General features: G+C 56.2%; 2 protein-coding genes across 3 annotated transcripts in view; one reads left to right on the forward strand and one right to left on the reverse strand.

The window, feature by feature from the left end:
* Positions 1–3,553, forward strand: part of KIAA0040 (KIAA0040 ortholog) — a 37,327-nt gene extending 33,774 nt beyond the window's left edge. For both annotated transcript variants that reach the window (XM_062192984.1, XM_062192983.1), the window contains exon 2: positions 357–3,553. In XM_062192984.1, coding sequence (XP_062048968.1) covers positions 488–781 — 294 coding nt within the window. In that variant the 5' untranslated portion in view covers positions 357–487 and the 3' untranslated portion in view covers positions 782–3,553. The remainder of the gene's footprint in view (positions 1–356) is intronic.
* Positions 3,554–13,969: 10,416 nt separating this feature from the next.
* Positions 13,970–25,408, reverse strand: part of TNN (tenascin N) — a 55,808-nt gene continuing 44,369 nt past the window's right edge. Inside the window, exons 16-19 of the mRNA XM_062190228.1 lie at positions 24,892–24,988; positions 23,938–24,105; positions 16,160–16,323; positions 13,970–14,110 (exon numbers count right to left, since the gene is read on the reverse strand). Of these exons, the coding sequence (XP_062046212.1) occupies positions 13,970–14,110; positions 16,160–16,323; positions 23,938–24,105; positions 24,892–24,988 (570 nt within the window). The remainder of the gene's footprint in view (positions 14,111–16,159; positions 16,324–23,937; positions 24,106–24,891; positions 24,989–25,408) is intronic.

A 25,408-nucleotide genomic window follows, 5' to 3' on the forward strand; every position in this document is an offset into this window, starting at 1 on the left:
GGTACAGAGCTGTTGCGTGGGCCTGTGTGTCCAGGTGAGCTGCACTGGAAGAAGAGCTATGGAGGGTCCAGGGAGTCAGAGCACTGAGTACACTGGTCCGGTGACCACTGACCACCTGCCACACGTGTGTGTGCCAGACCGGATACGCTACTCATTTTTACGTGCCAAGCCCGAGGTGATGTGTGTAGCCCGTTGACTCACTGCGTGTATGGATCTTGTGTATTGAGTCTCAACACCATTTCATGAACTCTGCACATCTTCAATTCCTCCCGCTTTCCTAAGCCTGAAACCCATGATGTTGGGATAATAGACGTTGCCACACGTTTCTCATGAACTGTCTGTTGTCGTCTCTTCAGGTGCTACCCATGGCATGCCTAAACCCAGAGCCGAAAGAGGAGTGACTTACAAGCGGCCAGGGCTGCGTCCTCTGGAGCCCAGGGCTTGGTGGTGAGCCGCGAGGGCCGCCGGGGCCTGTCCAGCCGGCACCATGGAGAGGATCAGCGCCTTCTTCAGCTCCATGTGGGACACCATCTTGGTCAAACACCAGGAGGGCGTCTTCAACACCATCTGCCTGGGCATCCTCCTGGGGCTGCCGCTGCTGGTGCTGCTCACCGCCGTCTTCATCTGCTGCCACTGCTGCTGGAGCCGGCCAGGCAAGGGCAGCCGGCAGCCAGAGCAGAACAGGAGGAAGAAGAGGAGGAAGAAGGACGAGGAAGACCTCTGGATCTCGGCGCAGCCCAAGCTCCTGCAGATGGAGAAGAGGCCGTCTCTGCCCGTCTAGTGAGGCAGGAAGCTGGCCTGTCCTCCCTCTGGGGCTGAGCCTCCTTCCCACCGCACAGAGACCGGGCAGCCCAGAGGACACGCTCCTGTCCACAGAGTTCACTGCTCGACCAAGGAACAAACCGCAGACTGCGTGTCCCGGCAGGTGACACCCCCAGGGGCACACAAGCGGGCGATTCTTGGGCACCGTCTTGGCGGCCATGTGTCCCTAGCAATGAATGGCTTTACCACACTTCCAGGCACGTCTTCCGTCGGTCGCTGGCATACCCCAGGCTCAAACGCACAAGGAACATTGATCCACCCATCCCGACACGGCTCCCAGTTGTACACACACACACACACACATCCACCTAGGTGACAGGTACGAGGGAAAGTACACTGTGTTCACCAAATGGCCATGGCACGTGCCCATTGGGCAAGGCAGGACATTACGCACACTTACAAAAAATATGTTACAGGAGGGCCGGGCCAGATTGAGGCACATCCTCACAACTGCACAACCAGGCAAGGGCCCCCGTGCACTGTGTATTCCATACACCACTCAGGTTAGAGGCGCTCGCTTTCCTGGTCCTGTGCCTGCGTGGCCTTTTACTGGAAGGACTCTGGGACAGTGCAACCCCTGCGTGTATTGATGCACACACACCAAGCTCCTGTGCTCCAACCCTGCTCTGCCGGCGTGGCAAAGGGGGAAGCGAGATGGCTCAAAATTCTCCGAAAGTTCTTTTCTTACAGCGCATGACAAGGTCCTCGTTACCACTGAGAGGTATTTAACGTGCTCGGAGCCCTCTGTCGAGATGCCGCCCCCACAGCCACCCAGCCGGACGCCTTTTCTTAGCATGAACACACAGATCTTGGCGGCGACTACTGGCGAACCACGGAAGCCGCTCACACACTTGAGTGGCTGCGACTGTGACCCTGTGCGGTGTAGGCGTCACGGTTGGAAAGGAGCAGGGGATGCTGCCCCTGAGCTGAGTAGCACCTGGGTGAGCAGAGGTTTTCAGCAGGGAGGGAACCAAGACAGTGAGCAGTGGGGTCTCCCAGACGGCACTGGGAATGATTTGTGCTGGTGTGTGCTGTGTTGCAGGAGGGAAGCAGGGTGAATTTGTAAAAAGGTTTATTTATTTATTTTGATGCTCAGGCAAGTGCCTTGCATACAGTAGGTACTCATAACTGCAATTGCTGTTGATGCGATGATGTTAAGGGTATGCTCCTAATACCTCACCACGTCCCCCAAGTGACCTTCTCCTCCCGGAACGCCCACTAACTGTTGCAGTGGACGGACCCGGCATTCAGATTCCACAGGACAGGACCCACAGAAGTGAGGGGCAGCCAGCCCATGGGCCCTGAGGTACGCAAGGACTCGCAAACAGGGAGTCACAGAGCGCGTCCCCACCAGGCTGGGGCTGGGAGGTTAACCCACCTGTATGACAAACCGGTTGGCATCCTGACCACACCCCAAAGCTGGCCGGTTCCCCACTTGGAAGCAGGATGTGTGTCCAAGAGGTCGCTGTCAATGTCCCCGAGGGGCTCTTGAACGGCTTCCCCCACAGAAGAGGTTCCTACACGGCGGCAGGTCCCTTGTCGAGGAGCCTGGCCAAGCCACAAACCGAGTCCCCCAAGGCTGTGCTAATGGGAAGACGTGCCGGATCACCCCCTGGGCCCCCGGGACTCGCCTCCCCTCCAGGAGTTCTCCAGGCCTGTGGAGCAGGGGCGTCTGCTGGTGCCTCTTGCCCCAGGGCCTCGTAGCACGGGACCCTGGGAGGCACAGATCAAGCCGGCATGTATTTAGGAGCCAGTCATGTTCTCCCTCCCCTCGGTGGCCCGAATTCCATGGGCACTCAGGCGCACCACCACGCATAAAAACCCTTAGAGCAGGGAAAGAAACACCCTGATGGTCGTGTGGCACCCGGCTAACCCTTCCCGTCACAGGCTGACAAGTCACATCCCCACTCCTACTGCACTGCCACCCCTCCTGTCCCCAACTCTCCGCACCCCGACAGTGGACGGCTGGGGGAGATGCGGAGACTGACAGCCAAGACAGCCGTCCGATATGATCTGGGACCATACGGGTCACAGTTCCCATGGCAACCAGCTGCCAGTGGGGATTCCGGCAGCAGTCAGTGGTCCTTGCTGTGACGAGGCCTCTGTCTCCAGGCCAAGTGTCCCTGCTGCCCCCTAAGTGAATGGACTTGCCCTAGCTCCAGGCATGAAACACACAGACGCTCACTCCTCACCCTGAGAGCCGGGTGGGGCTTGTCCCTTCCCCACCCCTCCCAGCCCCCCTCAGCCACCATGCATGCCTGGAATGGCACCAGGCACCCGCGGGGCCCTCATGGTTCTGGTGGGTGAGTGGGCGCAGGAGAGGAGCCCGAGGTGACCCTTGGTGTCCTCTCCTTTCCCCCCAGTTTACTCTCGGCGTCCTTTGCTCCCTCTTCTCCCGGCCCCGGGCCAGCTGCACCCCTGATCCCTCTCCACTTTTCCTCCCCCTTCCACTGGCCCCTGGTGGCACCCCGGAGACTGGAGCCAAAACAAGAGGATTCATAAAAGGGGCTTCCCGGGCCAGCACGGGAGGAGCTCGCCCCGCCCGATGTCTGGCAGCTTCAGCCCGGCTCTGCCGCCTGCGCCAGGTCTCCGACCGCCTCGCTCTGTGTATCTGCTTTAGAGCTTTCTTGGGGGGAGGGGGGAGGGTGGAACGGATATCAAAGCGGAACAGTGTTTGTCAGTATTGTTTTCTGTACAAGTCACACACGAGGAGATTTATTTAAATAAAAGACCTTGGAAACTCAAAGCCGTGCCCAGCCCCTCACTTGCTGGAGTCCAGCACTTTCTCGACAGGCGGTCCTCACCCCGCACCACTTGGAAGTGAAGGGTGCAGCGACTGTGCCGTGGGACAGAGAGATGTAGCCCCACCAGTCACCGCCTTGCCAACCCAGTCACAGGTCAGAGACCAGGGGTGTGGCTTCCTCGCCCGTTTGCAAAGCTGATGTGGAAACCAGAGGCTGCAGGAAAACCCCAGGAGATTCCCTGGTGCCACCTAGAGGACTTTCCTTCAATGAGGATGCTCATTGGCCTCGTCTTTTTTTTTTTCTTTTAAGGTGTATGTGCAAGAGTGAGAGAGGGAGAAGTCCTCCGTCTGCTGGGTCACTCCCCAAATGGCCACAGCAGCCAGGCAGAAGCCAGGAGTTAGGACCCCACATGTTGCCGCAGGGGCCCGAGCACCTGGGCCTTTGGCTGCTGCCTTCCTGTGTGCGTTAACGGAGTTGAGTCCGGAGCAGAGTCACCAGGACTCAACGCAGCACTCCCACGTGGATGCCAGTGTTCCAAGCAGCGGCTTCACCCAGTGCCTCCTCAATCGCTGGCCCCAGCCAAGGGCGAAACAGCAAAAACTTAAGCAAAAGCAGACTTCCGTGTTCAGTGTGGTGTTGGGATGGGGGGGGGGGGGGCTCCAAAGCCTCTACAGTGGCCACGCGACATGGATAAAGTGATATGATAGAGATGGAGAGCCACCCTGTGTGTGTGTGTGTGTGTGCAAAATTGGATTCCTCCAAGCTGACCACGGGAGGTGCACTAGGTGTAAAGTAACATGATTTAGAGACTCGACTCCTCTCGATGATGCCAAGCTCGCCACTAAAAGCAGAAGCAGAACCGTTCTGTGTTACCCACACTGTCCAATGTGGTACCATTAGCCTCCTGTGGCCCAACGTCTTCATTAAGTTTAGGGGCTGCACCGTGGCTCAGTGACTTAAAGTTGTGGCCCACAGCACTGGCATCCCATTTGGGCACCAATTCGTGTCCCAGCTGCTCCACTGTCAATCCAGCTCCCTGCTGATGCACCTGGGTAAGCAGCAGATGTTCCAAGTGCTTGGGCCTCTGCACCCAAGAGGGAAACCGGAAGAAGCTCCTGGCTCATGGCTTTGGATGGGCCCAGCTCCAGCTTTTGTGGCCATTGCGGGGTGATCCAGCTGATGGAAGGTCTCTGTCTCTCCTTCTCCCTCTCTCTAACTCTGCCTCTCAAATAAATCTTAACTAAATCAGGATCTGGCATTGTGACACAGTGGGTTAAGCGTCTGCTTGTGTCACCAGAACTCGATATCAGAGCACCAGCACAAGACCCCGCTGCTCTACTTCCCATCCAGCTCCCTGCTAATGCACCTGGGAAGGCAGTGGAGGATGGCCCAAGTCCTTGGGCCCCTACACCCATGTGGGAGAGCTGGATGAAGCTCCTGGCTCCTGGCTTCTGCCTGGCCCAGCTCTGGCCATCTGGGGCGTGAACCAGCGGATGACTGCGTGTAAGGAAAGCTTAGGAAGCAAAGCCTGCAGCACATGGGCTCCCGTTTGGCCCTGGGGAAGGCCTTTTTCTGCCTGTGCTAGTGATCCCTGGGCCCCTTGCTACCAGCACACACCTGTGACAGCTGCGGGCAGAGGCTCTTCATCCGTTTCCGGGTCATTCCTCTAGATATTCCCAAACACTGCAGGATAGAGGAGGACACATCGTCCCGAACCCCAGGGGAGGGAAGCAGCTGCCACACACCAGAGGGCACGCCACAGCTAAGTGTCCCCAGGCTCAGCTCTGACTTTCGGCTCTGGAAGTGGGTTTGGACAAGGCCGTCCAGCCACTGGCATCCTCAGCTCACCCGACAGCGCTCTGGGCTAGCCCCTTGCCCCTTAACCTCAGCGTCAGTCCCCAGTTCAAAGCCATGGGGTTACAAGGATGAAGAAAGAAGCCCTGCCCCCAGCCGGCTGTCTGTCGCGAGTGGCAATGTTGACTCCAAGCACCTGTGTGGGCAGCCCCACGGCCTCTTGCCCAGGAACGGCCTTTCTGGGTCCATTGGGGCTGCCTGTCCCATTAACACCTGGGACTAGCACAAGCACACCGGGGGCCAGTTGGGCAGAGCTGTCCGACAAGCGCTCACACGGCGCAGAAGTGGAGCACAGCCGAGCAAACAGACCATCGCAGTGTGCCACAGCCATTGCTTTCCTTACAGGAGTGCTGCCGGCTGCAGGGGGATCCCAGGGAGCCGAGGGGTGGGCACCGTTCGCGATGTCTGCGGTGTGGAGGTCTCCCTGGAGCTGTGATACAGGCGGCAGCCTGAAGTGGAACATCGACACCAACAGGAGTGACTCTCTAGCCTCCGAGTGCTGTGTGCACAGACTCAGGTCTAGCACCACCCCAATCCTAACGCTCACTCCAGCCCCCACTCATTCTGTACGCAAGACCCCTGATTTCGTCTCTCTGCAAAGACTCATCTGAAAGGTGGAGCCATTGATAGTCCCTATGTCATAGGGTCCGACGATGAAATGGAGGGATACACATGACGCGTCAGCACAGTGCCTGGCGCAGTCACTGCTCAGTGCACACTACTGGCTGTCCCTAAGGGAGAGGAGACTTGTCAGAGGCGAGGCGAAAGACCTATCTAGAAGAAACCAGCAGTTCGTAGTCATGATGCAGAAGGGCCAGATGAGATAGGGATTGGAATAATTTGCATTTTCTTTCCTTTCCCGTGAAACGTGTTCCCAAATTTGAACACGCACCGCACTGTCAGGATTCCCGATATCTGTGAATGAAGGTCTCTCAACCGCCGGACAGGAGGGGTTGCTTCATTACCTGTCTGCCCCCTCTTCCCACAACCAAGCCACGCTTGCATGGCAGTGCCACCTGGTGGCCAATCAAGAGAGTCTGAACCCTTGTTTCCACCGGGCACTTCAATCAGCCGTTGAACTCAGTGCACCAGAGTCACAGTGTCCCACGTGCTCCTCCCAGATCAGTGTCAGCACTGCCGTGCCTATTTCACAGAGGGGCATTTGCATAACCAAAAGTTTTAATTGCTACAAACACAGTTTTGGCCAAGTGTTTCAGGTGCAGCCTTGCTGCCTCTGGAAAGCTTCCTTGGCCATCCCAGGCCTCCCGTCACGGCGAGACCCGGCCACATTGCCATGGTGTATGGTCCGCATTCCTGGTTCTCCTACCCCAGGAGAAGTCGCCTTTATGAGGCTAGAATTATAGCTGTCATGTTTTTTTTTTTTTTTTTTTTTTTTTTGCCAGGCAGAGTGGATAGTGAGGGAGAGAGACAGAGAGAAAGGTCTTCCTTTTTGCCGTTGGTTCACCCTCCAATGGCCACTGCGGCCGGCCCATCTCGCAGATCCGAAGCCAGGAGCCAGGTGCTTCTCCTGGTCTCCCATGCGGGTGCAGGGCCCAAGCACTTGGGCCATCCTCCACTGCCTTCCCGGGCCACAGCAGAGAGCTGGCCTGGAAGAGGGGCAACCGGGATAGATTCCGGCACCCCGACCGGGACTAGAACCCGGTGTGCCGGCGCCGCAAGCGGAGGATTAGCCTGTTAAGCCACGGCACCGGCCATTGTCATGTTCACTATTATGTCTTCCAGCATCTGTCATGGAACTTGACGCACGCTGTATGTTCAATAACAATCATTGCTCTGTTTCTTAAAAGTGTGATTTTCTGATCCTTCCCTGCCCGTCTGGCTGGTTCATTAAGTCCAGGAAGCCAGACAACCTGGCCTGCAAACAAGCACTCGAGGTAACTACAGGCGGCCCCTGAGCCACACCTTGAAATACAGCATTGAGAATTCAAAACCACACAAGACTGCTGCAGTCTGATGCATTCACAAAACCCCTGCACAGGACACAGCCCCGCAGGCGTGCAAGGCATGCGCCACCCTGAAGGTTCCAGCAGGCACCGTGCTACACAGACCGGTTTGACTGCACCTAACTCAGTTTCCCCAAACTAACTGCACATGAAATCTTTTTCTTTTAGTCAATCCAGAGGAACAGGGATTCTGGGGGACCCTATCTGGGAAATACTGCTGGGGGCTTGTGCATTCCTCCTGCCTTCCGCTGCCTGCAGCTCCATCAACATCACCCAAGAAAACCTTTCTGAAAGGCACACAGATTCTCCTTGACCTTCACCTAAGTCAGTCTCTCTCTCTCTCTCTCTCTTCCCTTCTCTTTCACTGTCTTGCGAACCATAGCAATCCTGGTGATGGCTATTTATAGCAAAAATATCTTAGAACTGGTTATAGATAGATATCTATCAAGGGAAAAAAGGAAAAGAGAAATCAAAAATTGAAATGAAATTGTGAAGGCTGAAGGTCCAAGTCGCACTCTCGCCAGTCCACATAAGGAGCTCTTTCACTATCCCATCCCCACTTTGTAAGTGAAGAGAACGCGGCCGGGGGAGGTCAGCCAGCTCACCTGGTTCTGGAGGGGAAGCTCCAGCCCAGTGCTTCTGTCACCACGCACCCTGACCCTGGCCAATCCGCTGAGCTTGGTGCCCAGACTTGAGCTTGCAGCAGCACCTCCTTTGCACCTGAAACATGTTGAACACAGCCCAGAGTCGTCCCTGAGCCCCTACAGTGCCCCTGTGTCTCCCAGGTGTCCCCCAACAAGCCCCCTCTGCCACCTTACCCTTCTCTCATGAAAGCTCATCTTCTGCACTCACCCAAATAAAGACCTGATTTCATTTTGTTTCCTTGTTTTACTTCAATTACAACACTGCAGGATGATTTTCTTCTATGTTTGTCCTTGTAAGTGCACTAAAAACCATTTTACAGACCAAACAGGTTTTCACGGGTTAACCTGGGAACCTAATTTCTCTTTTTCCCCCAGAAACCTTTTACTTAAGGTATACAAACTTCATGCATTTCATAAATATAGCTTTAGGAACACAGTGATTCTTCCCACCCTACCTGCCTTCCACCTGCACCCCCACCCTTCTTCCTCCTCCCTCTCCTATTCCCATTCTTTACTAAGATCTATTTTTAGCATTATACACAGAAGATTAACTCTATACTAAGTAAAGAGTTCATCAAATAGTGTGGGGAAAAAAACTTCCTCAACTGTTGAGATAAGGGCTGTTCAAAATCATTGCATCTTGAAGTGTCAATTTCACTTCTATAGATTACCTTTTAGGTGCTCTATTAATTATCACAGGTCAGGGAGAACATATGGTGTTTGTCCTTCTGGGACTGGCTTATCTCACTAAGCATGTTTTCTAGTTGCATCCATTTTGTTGCAAATGATAGGATTTCTCTTTTTTATACTGTGTAGTATTCCAAGGTGTACATAATTTCTTTATCCAGTCTTCAGTTTATGGACATTTGGGTTGATTCTGTATTTTAGCTATTGTGATTTGAGCTGCAATAAACATGGAGGTGCAGGTAACACTTTCACACCCTGATTTCATTTCCCCTGGGTGAATTCCCAGGAGTGGGATGGCTGGGTCATAAGCTAGGTCAAACACTCTCACCAGGGAATCGGGGAGCGCTGAGTGTGTGGAGCAGCCCCTAGTGACTGAGCAGGGACCTGGCCACATTCTGCACCCTCCCACGCAGCCACAGTGTTTTCACAGTCCCAGCACGCAGGGCTCCCAGAGAAGGAGCACCCAGCCCCCTATCAATTCTCCCAGCCAGACCCAGGCGTCTCCTCTCGGCTGATTGCTGGGCGCACAGACCTGAACTGGTGCGGCTGTTACATATGCCCAAAATGGCACCTTCCCGCTCTGGGCTGGCTACAGGACACCAGTGCCGGGTGGCCGGGGAGAGAGGAACATGCCCCCCTTTTTCTCTAGGTTGGGAGGTGCAGTGTCCCCCACAGGGCTCCAAGCTGGACTCACGCCAGGCTCTCCCCACAGCTCCATCCCAGTGGCCTGGGCTTTGCAGTCTGGTCTCCCTCACTCTCCAACGCTGGTGCTGAGGCACTTGGCTGCTGGGGTCCTGAGTTGTGGGCATCCACACGCTCCACGTGGGTCCACGGTGTCCCCCTAACTTGTGTGCAGCGTCCTCCCTAACTCTTCCCTGAGATTGCACGCTCTCCACTTTTTTAACTCTCGTCCCCTAGACTAGAGCAGTCAGCCCCCTCCCCATTCCACCACCTTGGTATCCTCCCTCCCTCGTTTGGAACCTAAGTTCTTTATCTGGTGTTCCCACCGGAGCTCAAGGCGCCTCCCCACAGAACAACTAACAGGAGGACTTTGGGAAGAGTATGAACACCAGGTCGTGCTCTCCAGGGACGCCCCCCTCACCTGTCATCACATGGACACCCCCAACCCCTGTCTCATCACTCAGCCTGGGACCAGGTTGGGGCGGAGCCCAGGTCTCACTAGGAAGGTCAAGGTAGTGCTTACCGACTTGTGCCTTCGTCCAGCAGCAACACTGCCTGAGCACCCACCAGGTGCGGGCAGGATGCTGAGCTGGACCCCGTGTCACTCCCAGTCACGGAACTCAAGCAGGAAGAAGAGGGAGGACAACCCAGAACTCCCCCCTTTTCAGAGGACAAGTGGGGCCCTGGAAGTGAGAGTCCCGGTGGGACAGCACTGCCATCTCCTGGCCAGGGTGAGTATAGCAGGCCTCTTGCAGCGGGCTGCAGATCCCAACCGCATTGCTCAGCTTTCATGGATGAGAACTCCACCCTGATCCTTCCCACACTCCGGGTGCAGGGCTGAAGGCAGTGACCTGGAAATTATCTCAGTGGGGAACCACTCCCAGCAGCTGATTAGATTTCCAGGAGCACCTCCTGCATACTTGCTTTTCCTTCCGCAAGCTCCATCTCCATTTTCACCTCGCCCTGCCGACCGTCTCGGTCTCATTGCATCCATCACACTGTGTCCTTGGCCTTCCGAGAACACAACTTCTTGAGCCACTGCTTGTTTGGACGGCACGTAGTTGGGGAAGAGTGGACAGAGACGGAGAGGCGTCCCGTCCATTTGTTCACTCCCCAAAAGCCCAAAACACCCAGGGCTGGGCCAGGTGTGGAGCCTGAAGCTCCACCCAGGTCTCCCATACGACCGGCAGGGACCCACGTCCTTGTCGCCTTCCAGAGTGTGCGTTAGCAGGGAGCTAGAATCGGGACCAGAGCTGGGACCAGGGCACTGTCCCAATAGCTGTGCCAAACGCTGCCCCTGCCTCCTCCCCGAGTCGTCCTTTATCTTTGTCCCTGGCTCCTTAAGCACTGGCCGGATCCTATACTCTTTGGATTCTTGAGAATTCTAAGTTTAAATGGAGTTCTTGACCTCATGGACAAATATAAACTCTGAGGTCCCATTCCCAGAGGAAGCCACTATCAAAACCAACCAGCTCTGGGACCGGCGTTGTGTCATAGCGAGTAAAGCCACCACCTGTGACACTGGCAGCCCATAGACACCAGTTCATGTCCCAGCTGCTCCACTTCTGATCCAGCTCTCTGCTATGGCCTGGGAAAGCAGTGGAAGATGGCCCAAGTCCTTGGGCCCCTGCACCCATGTGGGAGACCCAGAAGAAGCTCCTGGCTTTGGCCTGGCCCAGCCCTGGCCATTGTGGCCATCTGGGGAGGTGAACCAGCAGTGAACCCCTCTCTCCCTGTCTCTCTCTCTCCTCTGTAACTCTGACTTCCAGGCCCTCTCTGTGCCCACTATCCTTGCTACAAGGCCAAGAAACCCCTTCCCTCCTGTCAGAACTGCAATGGCCCTAAACAGTCTGGGAATTTCCACCACCACCACCCCCCACTCTCCACCCTGCTCCGACATTTCCAAATCACTGTCCGGCCGTGTCCTGCGCGGTCTGTAGCCTCGGAGTTCTCCCCAGCAGAGCGCTCTCAGCCGAGCTGCAGCTCTCAAACCCTGGCTGCTGCTGGGCTCGGTGGACCCTGGGGACACACTCGGCCTGCTGCCATCACAGATTCCTCCTCGGCAGCCCGGCCCAGACTGCTCAGTCAGCACACCCAGGGCTGGGGCCCAGCAGTCATGTGCTAACAAGCGTGTTTGATGAACACCCCCGGCCCTGCGTCAGGCCCCCCGGGTAGGGGTTGGATCCACTTTGCCAAGGAGGGTGCTGCTTGGCCACAGAGCCTGAAGCTCCTGGGAGGAGCCCACGGCTTCTGAGCCTCAGGCTACTGGGCCACTAGAACACCCTAGCAGGTGAGGAGAAGCCTGGGAACCGGAAGCTGTGCAAAGGGACAAGGAAATCGGCTCGGGCAAAGCCACACGACTGGAGGAGCCTGGCAGGTGTCTCTGCAAGTGTCTCCCACTCGGAGGGGCCCCGGATGGAGCACTGGCCCTACTGAGCCGTTTTGCTTATCAATATTTCCAAAATGGATAGGCTGTGCGGGCTCCTGCCACGTAGTCAAAGAATTCTGAATCCTGGCTCAAACGGGCCAGGCAGCATGGCAAGTTTTTAGTGAGAGAAATGCATGGGAGAGTGAGGGCTTTAATCTAAGGGAGAAAGAAAAGTCCAGAAATTAAGTTGGGGTCCATACCGAGCAGAGAGCAGGCCGGGAGCCATGTGCAGTGTTTGGTTTTGAGCAGCCATGAGCAGCTCAGCGCGAGCAGCGAGGGAAGGCGAAGAGGGCGGGGCAACAAGCGGATCCAGGGCACCAAGGGAGAATCGGCCCGGCCCACCATGCCCCAGGCCTTTTAGCCACTTCCAGAGGGGTGTGGTTAATTCTGATGGGCAGGTGGGCGCACAGGTGTGGCCAGGTAGGGGCGTGAGATCACACAGCAGCGTGGTGAAGGCGTGGTCTTCCAGCTCGCAAATCAGATTCATTTTATCCTAGCTGCCTGCCTACATCACAGCCGGCACCTCCACGCCCTGATCCCCCTCAGCTCTTCTCCCACGGCTCCTGTCACTTCTTGCCAGGAGACGTCTGCTAGTTACTGTCAGTCTCCCCCACGAGAACATAGCACCAAGGCAGGACGGGCTCACTTGCGCGGCACCGGCACTTGGAACAGAACCCGGCACGTAATGAGCGACTGCGTGAATGGATGCAGCGACCGTGTCCGGCTTGCTCACCCCCGCTGCTCACCTGTCTCCCCCGTGCCCCGCACGCCACCTGATACCAAGCCGACAGACACTTAATAAACTGCTGAATCGACGAACAGTGCACAAGCCCCAACACACACACCGACCTTCATTCAAACCACTCATTACCAGATCCAGCAGTGGGCGCGATTGCTCAGTGTGCCCGTCTGGGGAGCGGGCGGGCGAAGGGAGAGGCTGTTTCCAGAGTGCGGCTTGGCACTGGCTCAGCAATGAAAGCTTGGAGACGCGAGGCAATGAACTAGACCCCAGCCCCGGAGGGGCCTGCCTTCCCGCTCACCTGATGCGGTGCATTGCAAGGGTGATTAGTGGCCCTCATGCACGAAGCCAAAGCCACCTGCATTCCTTACCAGGCACACCTGCGTGCCCTCGCGTGAACTTGGGTTACATTTAGGATTCAAGTGCACTTCCACGGTGAAAGGTCACACACAGCGAGTTTGTTTAAGTGGTTTATTATTTTTGTTCTTGAGTAGCAATTGGAATGACTTCAGTGGTCACTGACAGCTACAGAAACCTTCCACGATAGGAAATAAGCAGAAAAAGGGAGCTGATCTTGCCTGGGGTCCCTTCAAACAGGAAAGCCTCCCGGGGCTGGCAGCTCAGACGACCCCAGGGGCGAACCTCACGATGCTGAGCAGCCCGGGTCGGGGCGCCCAGGGCTGGGAGCCATCCCGGGAAGGACGGAGGCTGGGGGCTGATGGGAGTGGACGGCAAGGAAGCCAAGAGTCTGCAGAGGGCCCAGTCATCAAGAGAGCTGAACCCAGCGAGAAGTTACTCACAGCCTGTGCAGACCTAGGAGCGCGATTACACAAGGGCTGGGAAGGGGGCAGCGACACGGGAGCTCTGGTGTCCAGCCTGCCGGATCCTGCAACGCGGCCAGATGAGCACGCCTTGGCCCCTCCTGGTGCCCCCCTTCGTTCTTGTCGATCAGCAATTACAATAGTGGGGTGGGGGTTGCACTTGTGTCAGGCTGCGACAGCCCTGGCTCCCGGGAATCACACCAACTCTCTGGTGCTGCTTCCCAGTGCGGTTTGTGCGAGAGAGAGAGAGAGAAAGAGAGAGAGAGACCCGGTTCCGCAGCTGCCCACAGCCGAGGCACTGGATGACCTGCGGCTCCAGCAAGCTGTCCCTAGCGAGCCTCGCGGCTCCGATGCTGTCTTTCCCGTAGACACTGTTGTTTTCTGCTCCCTAGTATAGACGGGCCAAGATACTGTGTGATCTGAGGCTTGGAGACATGATCTCTTCTGCGGGTTACCAGGGACCCCAGAGCCGAGGGACGACGGAGCGACCCTCAACTCCCATTCCCCCGTCCCCACTGCCCACCCACCCCCAGCTTCCAAAGCCCCAGCCCTGCCAGTCTCCTGGACGGCCGCTCACACGGGCCATCACAACATTCTCATCTTGCCTCCTGGCGTCCGCTTCTTCCTGCCGGCCACGCGCTCCTTGCTGTAGCCTTGAGGGCGGATTTTCAGCTCCACGTAAGGAATGGAGAACTCGTGTCCTTTCCACGGCTCCCAGTTCACCCCCTACATAAAAAATAAATAAATAAAAAATCAAGAAGAGGCTCCTGGGAGGCGAGGAGGGTGGCTCATGGAACACACAGGAATCTTGGTTTAGCAGTGAAAGCAGCCCCTCCCAGCTAAGGGGAAGCCAGAGGCACCTGCACGTGGGCCTTGCGATGGAAGGTGAGGGCCGGCCCCGGGAGCGCGCGCCCTCTGCTGGGCAGTCAGGGTTAGGCAGGCTGAGGACTGAAAACCAAGCTAGGACCACAGAGGGGGCCAGGAGGTAGGTGGGTGAGGTCCGAGCAGTGGCAAAGACAAGACGGGGTCAACCTGGCCAGCAAAAAACAAATTAGCTTTGCCTCCCTCATTTCCTTTCCAAGAACGTGAAGTCAGAAATAAACATATTAATTGGCCAACGGTGTAAAATCATTTTCAATTTAGGCTGTTTAGATATTAGCTCTGGGGTAACAAATGGCCCGCTACAAACTAAATTTCCTTTTATGTCTTCTGACTGGTGAGTGCAATAATATTTAATTCACTTAATAACCTTGCAACCTGGCCAATAAAGAGCCCCAGCGACCAATTTTATGTATTTTAATTTGTGAGGTAAATAATAAACAAGAAGCTAAATGCCTTGCAGACTGTGAAAAGCACATTAGCCAGATGAATGTCTTTTATTAGTAAATATCGGGATGGTTTAGCACGTGCAGGCTGCTCATTTCAAATATCTGATCTGTGATCGCTGGCTGCCCCGAGCCGGCTCACGGCTGCCACCATGATCTGTGGGCCCACCTCCCGGCGGCTTCCCTGGAAGAAACGTCTTCTTGCCGTTGAAATGTCACCTAAGGACTGGGAGGCCCCCACTGCCTGGTCAGGGTCCACGGCACGCAGACGTAGCTGGACTTTCGGAGTGCTAACATCTACAGGAATATTGGTACGTGGTGAGGTCAGGGGGCGGCCCCTTCCAGGAGGCGAGGACAGAACCCCAGGCTGTGAACTCTGAGAGCTGGGGGTGGGGAACAAAGATCTGGTTTCCAAGGAGCTGCGAGGGAGCAGGAGCCGCCCTGAGCAGGCCAAGGGCCAGACGGCACACAGGGGCTGGGGGGTTCGAGAAGTCGTAGACAGGAGAGCTTCAGAGCGAGGGAGGGGCGAGAGCCCTGCACACAGCCTGGAGAGAGAGGCTGGTGGAACTCGCTGCTCTGGGGGGGCCCGGGGTGGGGGCGCTTTGGGTGCCGTGGAGACAAGGGTGGGTCTGACCTAAGGAAGAGAGACTCCCTGGTGATCCGAGGGCTTGAGAGAACCAGGAGGGATCTTCAAAACGTCCTCAGGAAAAGGAATCAAGATGTGAGAGTTTGGGGTGCAGAAGAAATTTGGAAAACCACGCACACTGTTTCCATGGCGTGCATTTTCCACGAAACTGTTGAAGATCCGAGCCGGGCTAGAACAACTAGCGAGGACCACGCAGCGGTCTGGCAGGACTGAAGGTTTGCCTCTCCTCCCAAATTCTCCCCGAAAGCCCTGGCTCCCGATGCTTACACTAGCAGGTGAGATCTCCGGAGAAGTTAGGGTTAGAGGAGTTCACGGGGTGCAGCACCGCCCTCCATGGGATAGGGTCCAACTAGTAAGAGGGAAAGACCAGAGCTCCCTCTGTCTTCCAGACACAGCGGAGGACAGCTGGCTGCGAACAGGGCAGGAGTCCCCACCAAGAACGGCACCTGCAGGCACCTGATCTTGGACTGCCAGCCTCCAGGTACTGCGGCTCGAGCCGCCCAGTCTGCCATGTCAACGGGTCTGGTCAGATGGTGGCGTCTGACCTACATCCCAGGTCTTTATGCAGCAATGGCAGCCCAAGCTTCCCACCCCACTGGCACCAAGGGAGGGAGCAGCCATGGGGGAAATGCCAAGTGGGCAGGGACGGCTGTGACCCCAAGGCTGCAGAGTTATGGAGATGCTCTCCCACCACCCTGACTGGAAGCCAGGGAAGCAGGGCGACCCCCAGACTGGCCTGAAAGGTGTCCTTTGTGAGCTGAATACCAGCGGAGCCGAGACAAACAGGTGGCACCTGTCGCCTACCTCGCTGTGCTTGGTCTCCCCGTATTTGCCGTTGGGGTTGGCCAAGTGGCAGTTCTTGTACCACCAGCCGCCATGATGTGTCAGGGCACAGTTGCTAAGGGCGATGTCGTTGTCTCTGTCGAAGGTTGTAAACTTCCACCCGTTGTGGTAAGTAAGAGCGTCCCCTGCAGGAGAGAAGAGACAGGTGCAGGAGCCCGTGCGACTTCCGCCCCTGGGGAATGACCACTCGCAGGAAGGAAACCCAGCCTGGCGTGAACATGCCAAGGATCCACTGAGCCACGTGTCAGATTTCCAAAACCGATTGTGTGGACTCTGCCCACAGCCCCTGACTGCCCCTCGCACGAGAGAACCACTCTCCTGTGCCCCTGTCTCTGCCGTGGCCCAGTCCTTCTGCCCCCAGCCCGGCCCTGGACTCTGAATCCCGACTGGCCATCCCTCTGTGCCCCTCTATCCGCAGGTCACTCACCTACACCCCTACCTCTCTGCTCCTGCGGCTGACACCGAAGCCCCTTATCTTTTTTGGCCACCAGGCATCCTCCCTTGTGGGGTGGGCAAGCTCACCCCCCATGGGGTTCTCTGTCCTCCATCAGTCAACCATCCCGACACCACTCCCCTGGAAGATTCCTCTCAGCCACCCTCCACTCGCCCCCTAACACACACACACACCTGCACTTGTAGACCCTCCAGCTGATGAAAGTACCAGTGAGCGTTTCGTCACCTCCTGTCTGGAGTCTGATTTCACTTCCGTGTCTCCCCTCTCCCTGCATATCTGCCATCCTCCATAGCTCGCATTTAGATTCAGCTTAGAAGAGGCAATAAGGTCCCATGTGAGCCAGACGCTAACCAAGCTCTGCTCCTGCCCTAGCGATCCTTCCACTTCCATGTAATCTCTGAGTGTGCCCATCAAAGTCTCACCTGACCTCACAGCACACCTGCAGGGGGCAGGGAGGGCAGACTCCCGGCTCAGCAGGGTCCCACAGTCCACAGACCACAGAATGCAATTCAAATCCTGGTCCTCAGATTCCAAGTCTGGGGTTATTTTTTGAGACACCAACCCACGTGTGCTTTCCTTCTTTCTTTTTCAGCTTTTAGAAATTTTTAAATTCGGTAATCTGAGAAGCCGAGAGGCAGAAACAGAAAGAGAGAGATCCACTCCCCCCCCCCCAACACCCCGCTTTCTCTCTCCAAAGGCCCACAACAGCCAGAGCTTGGGCCAGGCCAAAGTTAGGAGCTAAGAACTCCATCTAGGTCTCCCACGTGGGTGGCAGAGACCCAAGGACTCGAACCTTCTGCCTCCCAGGGTGTCTACAAGCAGACAGCTGAAGTTGCGAGCAGAGCCAGGACTCAAACCCAGGCACTGTGCTGTGGGATGTGGTTGTCTTTGCGTGTCTGTGTGTGTGTGTCTCTGTGTGTGTGTGTCTGTGTGTACTAAAACTAAATCTAAAAAACACAAAGAGCTAACGACACGCCGTACAAAGGGAAGGTCCGACTGGCACTCCCAGCCCTCCAGGCTCCCACAGTGGCTCCATTCAGAAGAGCAATGGACCACGGAGGCCCCTGCTGCTCTGAGTCCATCCTAGCCAGCTCCCACTCCAATCAGGGGCAGGCGCACTGTCACCTTCCTCATCCACAGTCCCTCCTCCCTTCCGTCTCCTGCAGAGTTAACTACACCACCACGACACCCAGTGCCCCCTCAGTAACAAGAACGTGGCCTACCTCTCCCATGTGAAACTGCCAGAGCTGTTCGGTAAGAACCTAGGAAGAGGTTTTCTTAAAGGTAACGTTCGTGGTTACCCAGCCCTGGGCACTGGGCAACGCAGCCTTGGCCAGGGTAAGGGAAGGCTCGTCCCTGCAGGTGGATTTTCCACCTGCCAGAGACGGAAGCCATCCCAATGTTCAGAGTGCACACAGCGAAAGTATCCAGCAATCCAAAGTCAGCAGGCCCTCGCTAAGACAGCGTTAGCATCTGACTTGTGAAGCGTATCTCCCTAGCCAGGGCAAAGCGGCCCAGCCAACGAGCTTAGACTTCCTCCACGCTGTTTTAGGGGGAAACTCTGATGGGAGGTATCCCCTGTAGCAAAGGCTTTGCGTGGGATACTGGTTCTTCTGGCGCCGGTGATCGGAGGGGTCTCAACCCAAGCACGCTCAGGGCCATCACCTGTCTCATCAAACTGTGACTCCAAGGCGTGCTCTCCTCCTCCAGTACCTCATGGGACAGGGAAGGTGACGCAAGCAACTGCAGCAGCCGGGACTGGAAGAAGCCGTTACCATGTCCCCTCTAAGACACGGGCCCGGTGCCTGCACCGTGAAGATCCTTTGCCTTAGGACGAGGAGTGGGCAAGCAGCAGAGGCATTTGTGCCATTTCTGGCTTTCGCTTTTGTCCAGGTACTCATTCATCTCTTTCTCTTTCCAAATGCCTGAATTTAAGAATCTACTTCAAAACAAGGAAGGCACTGGCATTTGGAGCAAAACAATTCCTCACCTTGGTATCTGGTATCCCTGGCCCAGCCCACTAACTGCTGGTGGGGTTCCCCTGCCACGTTTCCAATCCTTCCAGGTGCTGGGCACTGCCAAGTCCTATAGGGTGGGACCTGAAATCAGCTGGGACTGGTTGGTCAGCCCTAGAAGTCACTCTGCAGCACGTGAACGTGTCAGCTTTTCACGTTAGTTGCTCAATACCTGAGCGGCTGCTTGAGGGCAGCGCTCCCACTAGGCTGCCCGCTCCCCTGCTGGACTCACACTCAGACGCCATCAGCAGCCTCTGACCTTGCTGGAGCCTCCCTCAGGAAGCAGTGACGGGCTGCCGACTGCCGTGGAAGTCAGAGGGCGGGGGCCCACCTGGGCAGTGTGCGCAGGGACAAGTCTAAAACCACACATCCCACCAGGGCCACGCGCCTCTCCATTCTCATCAGCTCTGGGGAGGCAGAAACCGGAGAGGGCTGGCACGCGCACAGACATGTGGAAAGTTCACCTTCCACTTGAACACCGCGTCCCCTAAACAGTGCCGCGTTTAGGACGTGAGTAGCCAGAAGCTTCCTAGATTTTAAAACCCTCCTGGTGGGCCCATCAGCGTATATGAGGGAAGCGAACGCTCTGTGAGCCCTACCACAGCGATGCAGGAGTTAAAAGTAGAAAAGACTGCACACACGGGAAGACTCGATTCCTGCCTAAACACTGTGTGATCTGAACGTCTCCCAAGGCTTCCTATTAAAAATCCACCACTGACCGCCACTGTTGGCCGGAACAACCTGCAGACAGGAATTAGCCTGATCACAGTCAAAATGCAAATAGGGTGCCCAGGAGGGGACTCCCTGTCACTCACCCTCCCACTTGCCTCAGCGCCTTTCCTGGGCCATGCTGAGACAGGCCTCGGAAAAGGAAAATGTGTCTGGTTGAGAAAAGGGGAGGGGGCAGGGGGAGGTGGGGGCCTGCGTGAGGCCCCCAACCGGGAGGCCATGAGGACGCTGGGTCTCAGGGAGGGAGGTGGAGACAAAGAGCAGCACCCACCTTCGCATCTTGCCTGGGCCGGGTCCCGCAGGTGACGCCTACAAAGACCGGGACCCTTTAACGTGAGAAGCAAAGGCCAAGGCTATCCATGACCATGGTCAAGAATAGAGGACAGGGTGTGCTGGGAGCAAGGGGGGTGGCCACAGGGGCTCCTGTGGGCTGAGCAGGGGAGGCCTGAGGCTCTCAGACTCGTCATGGGCCTCCCCTGTTACTCCAAGGGGTTGGGAGAGCTGGATAGACGTCAGGACTGTGGTCTGACCTTATATAGAGGGGGGAGAGGGTGGGTTGTGTGCTTATTCCTACAAAACAGCATCTGCTTATGAATGACTGCACAATTAGGTCCTTTAACTACTTCATTTAAATCATCTCACCCTGAGCATGATGATCACAGGAGCGCCCGACCGTACTGTACCCGCCTGACTCACTTGTCATCTGACGCTTGCAATGGACGCACTGCAGCCTGATTCTAGCCTGTGGAGACCTGGGCCCTCCAAGGAGAGAGGTGACAGGGGACAGAGCAGTCCCAACCTCTCCTAACTGTTCTAGCCTGTGGAGACCTGGGCCCTCCAAGGAGGGAGGTGACAGGGGACAGTGTGGACCCAACCTCTCCTAACGGTTCTAGCCTGTGGAGACCTGGGCCCTCTAAGGAGGGAGGTGACAGGGGACAGTGTGGACCCAACCTCTCCTAACTGTTCTAGCCTATGGAGACCTGGGCCCTCCAAGGAGGGAGGTGACAGGGGACAGAGCAGTCCCAACCTCTCTTAACTGCTCTAGCCTACGGGGACTTGGGGCCTCTAAGGAGGGAGGTGACAGGGGACAGAGCAGTCCCAACCTCTCTTAACTGCTCTAGCCTATGGGGACCTGGGCCCTCCAAGGAGGGAGGTGACAGGGGACAGTGTGGACCCAACCTCTCCTAACTGCTCTAGCCTATAGAGACCTGGGCCCTCCAAGGAGGGAGGTGACAGGGGACAGAGCAGTCCCAACCTCTCTTAACTGCTCTAGCCTATCGGGACCTGGGGCCTCTAAGGAGGGAGGTGACCACAGGGGACAGAGTGGTCCCAACCTCTCCTAACTGTTCTACCTATGGAGACCTGGGCCCTCTAAGGAGGGAGGTGACAGGGGACAGTGTGGACCCAACCTCTCCTAACTGTTCCAGCCTGTGGAGACCTGGGCCCTCTAAGGAGGGAGGTGACAGGGGACAGTGTGGACCCAACCTCTCCTAACTGTTCCAGCCTGTGGAGACCTGGGCCCTCCAAGGAGGGAGGTGATGGGACAGTGTGGACCCAACCTCTCCTAACTGTTCTAGCCTGTGGGGACCTGGGCCCTCTAAGGAGGGAGGTGACAGGGGACAGTGTGGACCCAACCTCTCCTAACTGTTCTAGCCTATGGAGACCTGGGCCCTCCAAGGAGGGAGGTGACAGGGGACAGAGCAGTCCCAACCTCTCCTAACTGCTCTAGCCTATGGGGACCTGGGGCCTCTAAGGAGGGAGGTGACAGGGGACAGAGCAGTCCCAACCTCTCCTAAATGTTCTAGCCAATGGAGACCTCTAAGGAGGGAGGTGACAGGGGACACAGCGGTCCCAACCTCTCTTAACTGCTCTAGCCTATGGGGACCTCTAAGGAGGGAGGTGACAGGGGATACAGTGGTCCCAATCTCTCCTAACTGCTCTAGTCTATGGAGACCTGGGGCCTCTAAGGAGGGAGGTGACAGGGGACAGAGTGGTCCCAACCTCTCCTAACTGTTCTAGCCAATGGAGACCTCTAAGGAGGGAGGTGACAGGGGACACAGTGGTCCCAACCTCTCCTAACTGTTCTAGCCAATGGAGACCTCTAAGGAGGGAGGTGACAGGGGACACAGTGGTCCCAATCTCTCCTAACTGCTCTAGCCTATGGGGACCTCTAAGGAGGGAGGTGACAGGGGACAGTGTGGACCCAACCTCTCCTAACTGCTCTAGCCTATGGGGCCCTCTAAAGAGGGAGGTGACAGGGGACAGAGCAGTCCCAATCTCTCCTAACTGTTCTAGCCAATGGAGACCTCTAAGGAGAGAGGTGACAGGGGACACAGTGGTCCCAACCTCTCCTAACTGCTCTAGCCTATGGGGACCCAGGGCCTCTAAGGAGAGAGGTGACAGGGGACAGAGCGGTCCCAACCTCTCCTAACTGCAGTGCCTTCTTTCCAAGGAGTATTTTCCCTCTGAAATAATCCTTTGCACTCTCCATCCCACTCAATCTCCACTTGGAAGTCTTGAGCAGCTCTTCTCTGCCTATGTCCCTAACTCCTCGTACTCTGGTAGGTGACCACCATCTCACATTGTCCCTTCCCTGTCGCTGGCTGTTACTGAATTCACCCCTTCACCGGTCCCTGTGGCACCTGAGTCTCTGCAGCTCCTCTTTAAGATATTAAACGTCGTTAGTCACCCGAGAAAGTCTTGCGAGCTCTTCCATTTTGTAAGCCCACCTGCCCTGCGCAAGGCACTCGGAAACAAGACCAAACGAAAAAATTCATTTGATATTTTTAACGCCTGGCTACATTTTCTCTGACATTTACTTATCTACTTATTTATTTGAGGGACAGACAGACAGACTGACTTCCCATCTTCCGGCTCACTCCCCCAAATGCCCAGCTACAGCCAGGACTGGGCCAGGTCAAAGCTCAGAGCCGGGAACTCAGCCCAGGCCTCCCCCAGGGGTGGCAGGGACGCAGTTACTGAAGCCGTCATCACTACTTCCCAGGGCCGACGTTAGCAGGAAGGTAGACTCACAGGCGGTCACGCCAAACCTAGAGACACTCTCAGGGGATGTGGGGGATCCTAAGGACAGCTTAACCTCCAGGCCAAACACCCATCCAGAGTTACTTAAATCAGATGACAAGATTCAAAGCGATGCTGCACTCACAGGTGGTCACTTCAGCTCGTGACCCACAACAGACGCTCTTTCCAGTCCTCTGCCACCAGGGGCCTGACGTGGGTAATTCTGAGAAGTCCAGAGTACACCCAGCTTCCCGCCTCTCCCCAGTCCCTGCTCACCCCGAGGTGCCCCCTGGCCTGGAGAGCGGCTTCCTTTCCTGCCATTTAAGCCCCCGCCTTTGAGATGCAGCTCCTACTCCATCCTTCAAGAAGTTCCCTGGGGCCGGCGGCGCTGTGGCCTAGCAGGTAAAACCACCACCTGCAGTGCCAGCATCCCATATGGGCGCTGGAACGCTGCTCCTCTTCCAATCCAACTCTCTGCTATGGCCTGAGAAAGCAGCGGAAGATGGCCCAAGTGCTTGGATCCCTGTACCCTCACGGGAGATCCAGGTGAAGCTCCTGGCTCCTGGCTTTGGCCTAGCCCAACCCTGGCCATTGCGAACATCTGGGGAGTGAACCAGTGGATGGGAGATCTCTCTCTCTCTCTCTCTCTCTCTGCCTCTGCCTCTCTGTAACTTTGCCTTTCAAATAAATAATAATAAATCTTAAAAAAAAAAAGAATCCCCCTGCACTCATTTCAGCCCACTGCATACCCACTCTCCATACTCCTCAACCCTTTTATCTTCCTTACTGCTTAGGTGCCTGTCAGCAAAAGTTACCTTATAGTTTGAATCTAAGAAAAGAGGTGGCCTCTCTATGTAGCCAGTTCATCTGGCTGGTGGCACATCCCTCCACAGTTATACCAGAGTCAAAAACAGACACAGGTCAGGGCGGGTATTGTGCCACGGCAGGCTAAGCCGCTGGTTGCAAGTCTGGCATCCCATATTGGAGTGCCGATTCCAGTCCTGGCTGTTCTCCTTCAGATCCTGCTCCCTGCTAATGCACCTGGAGAACAGTGGAGGAGGGCCCGAGTACCTGGGCCCCTGCACCCACACGGGAGACCGGGAGGGAGCTTCGGGCTCCTGGCTTCAGCCTGGCCCAGCCCCACCTGTTGCTGCCTAGGGAGGGAACTAGCAGATGGAAGACCTCTCTCTCTCTCTCTCCCTCTCTCTCTCTGCCTCTCCTTCTCTCTATGTAACTCTGAATTTCAAATAATTAAATAAAATCTTAAGAAGAGAGAGAGAGTGAGTTTTGACCGCAGAAGGAGTCACCGTGTCACCTATACCAAGTTTCCACCGTGACAGCGGTCCAGGACGGCTCTCACTAGTTTGTGGAGCCCCAGCTCCCTGCAGGGAGCAGGCCCTCGACTGTCACTGAGGACGCTTGGCCTCCACCAAATACTCCACTCCGAGACCCACGACCCAGGGCAAACGACCCTCAGATGGCAGCGCAGGGCACCCTCGCAGTGCACACGCATCCCTTACCTGCTGTGCCTCTGTACTTCCCGACGGTCAGCTTGTAGCGCTCTTTGCTGGAGGCCACTTGGAAGAAGTCGTACACGGCGTAGGCGGACTCATTGAGCGTCTGCAGGTCCACTCTCACCTCGTAGCGGGTCGGGGTGCCAGTGGTGAGGTTGTGCAGCTTGTCCAGACCTAGAAGCCAGGAAAGGAACTGACCCATCAGCCGGCACGGGAGCCCTCGCCACTGGCGTCTGAGATGTTCCGGTCTAAAAGCCAACTGAGCCTCTCCCTTCTCTCCTAGCCCAGGCCCTGCCCGGTGGATTCTCCTCAGGGAGGCTCACCGGCTCATCCTACATCATCGTTGGCCCAGGCATGCTAATGAGCCCCCTGGAGGGCAGTAGTAAGGGGCGGGCTGTGCCTCCAGGGGCAGTACTATAGTGCCCTCTCGGTTCACCAAGCAGAAGAGCAGATCAGCTACCCACTCTCAGGTCTCAGGAGAGATTTTGGACCAAGCAAACCACAGACATAATCTACTCTATGAGACACTGAGTATCCCGATTATGATATTTTAATTATTCATGTCCCAATTGATGTGTTTGGTGATGTCACTCTCCGTGAAAAGGGTGGGACATGCCTTAATGCCCGGCATAACCAGCAGGACCGCAGGGGTTGCGAGGATGTCCCCCAACAATGCCCAGAGTCCCAGGCAACCAACTGCCTCCTCCGGTGGTTGCTAAGAAGTTCAGGCTCCAGGGAGCTCCTGCAGAGCTGGGTTAGACACAGCCCAGGAGCCATCGGGACAGTCCTACCTTTGCACAAACCCAGAACACATGAGAACCCTCCCACCAACATGGCCCCACCAACGGCCTGCTTGGGAGACTCCACAGAGTGACCTTCTGGGAGCTGCCCGACCGCCTACCTTGTCTAGGGGCAATCACCCCTCACAGCCCCGCCCTCCTGACTCCTCAGAGGTCATACCAATCCAAAACTCCTGCATGGGGTCCCCAAAGCCTTCCACGTAGCTCCGCCAACGCTTGAAGAAATCTAGCTGCCCCGTGTTCCGCCTCTGGAAGACCTGGGGGAGAAGATGGGTGCTTCAATCTGACACTGAACAGACTTAACTTAATGGACCAATCCCTGTATTGTCCAAGGGGATGCTGGGACACAAGGGGCAACTATGAACCTGCAAAACACCGACTTCCTCCAGTGAGCACGCCTTCTTTCTCTTCCAGAAGTCAGCAGACTAACTATATTGGTTATACCACTTTTTTAAAAAGATTTATTTGCTTATTATTTGAAAGAGAGAGAGAGTTATCTTCCACCTGCTGGTTCACTTCCCAAATGGCTACAATGGCCAGAGACGACCCAGGTCAAAGCCAGGAGCCTGGAACCCCATCTGCATTCCCCGAACGGCTGGCAGGAGCCAAAGTACCTGGGCCATCTTCTGCTGCTTGCCCAACCACATTAGCAGGGAGCTGGACTGGAAGCTGAGCAG

This window comes from Lepus europaeus, chromosome 5 (assembly GCF_033115175.1).
Source record: "Lepus europaeus isolate LE1 chromosome 5, mLepTim1.pri, whole genome shotgun sequence".
NCBI lineage: Eukaryota > Metazoa > Chordata > Mammalia > Lagomorpha > Leporidae > Lepus > Lepus europaeus.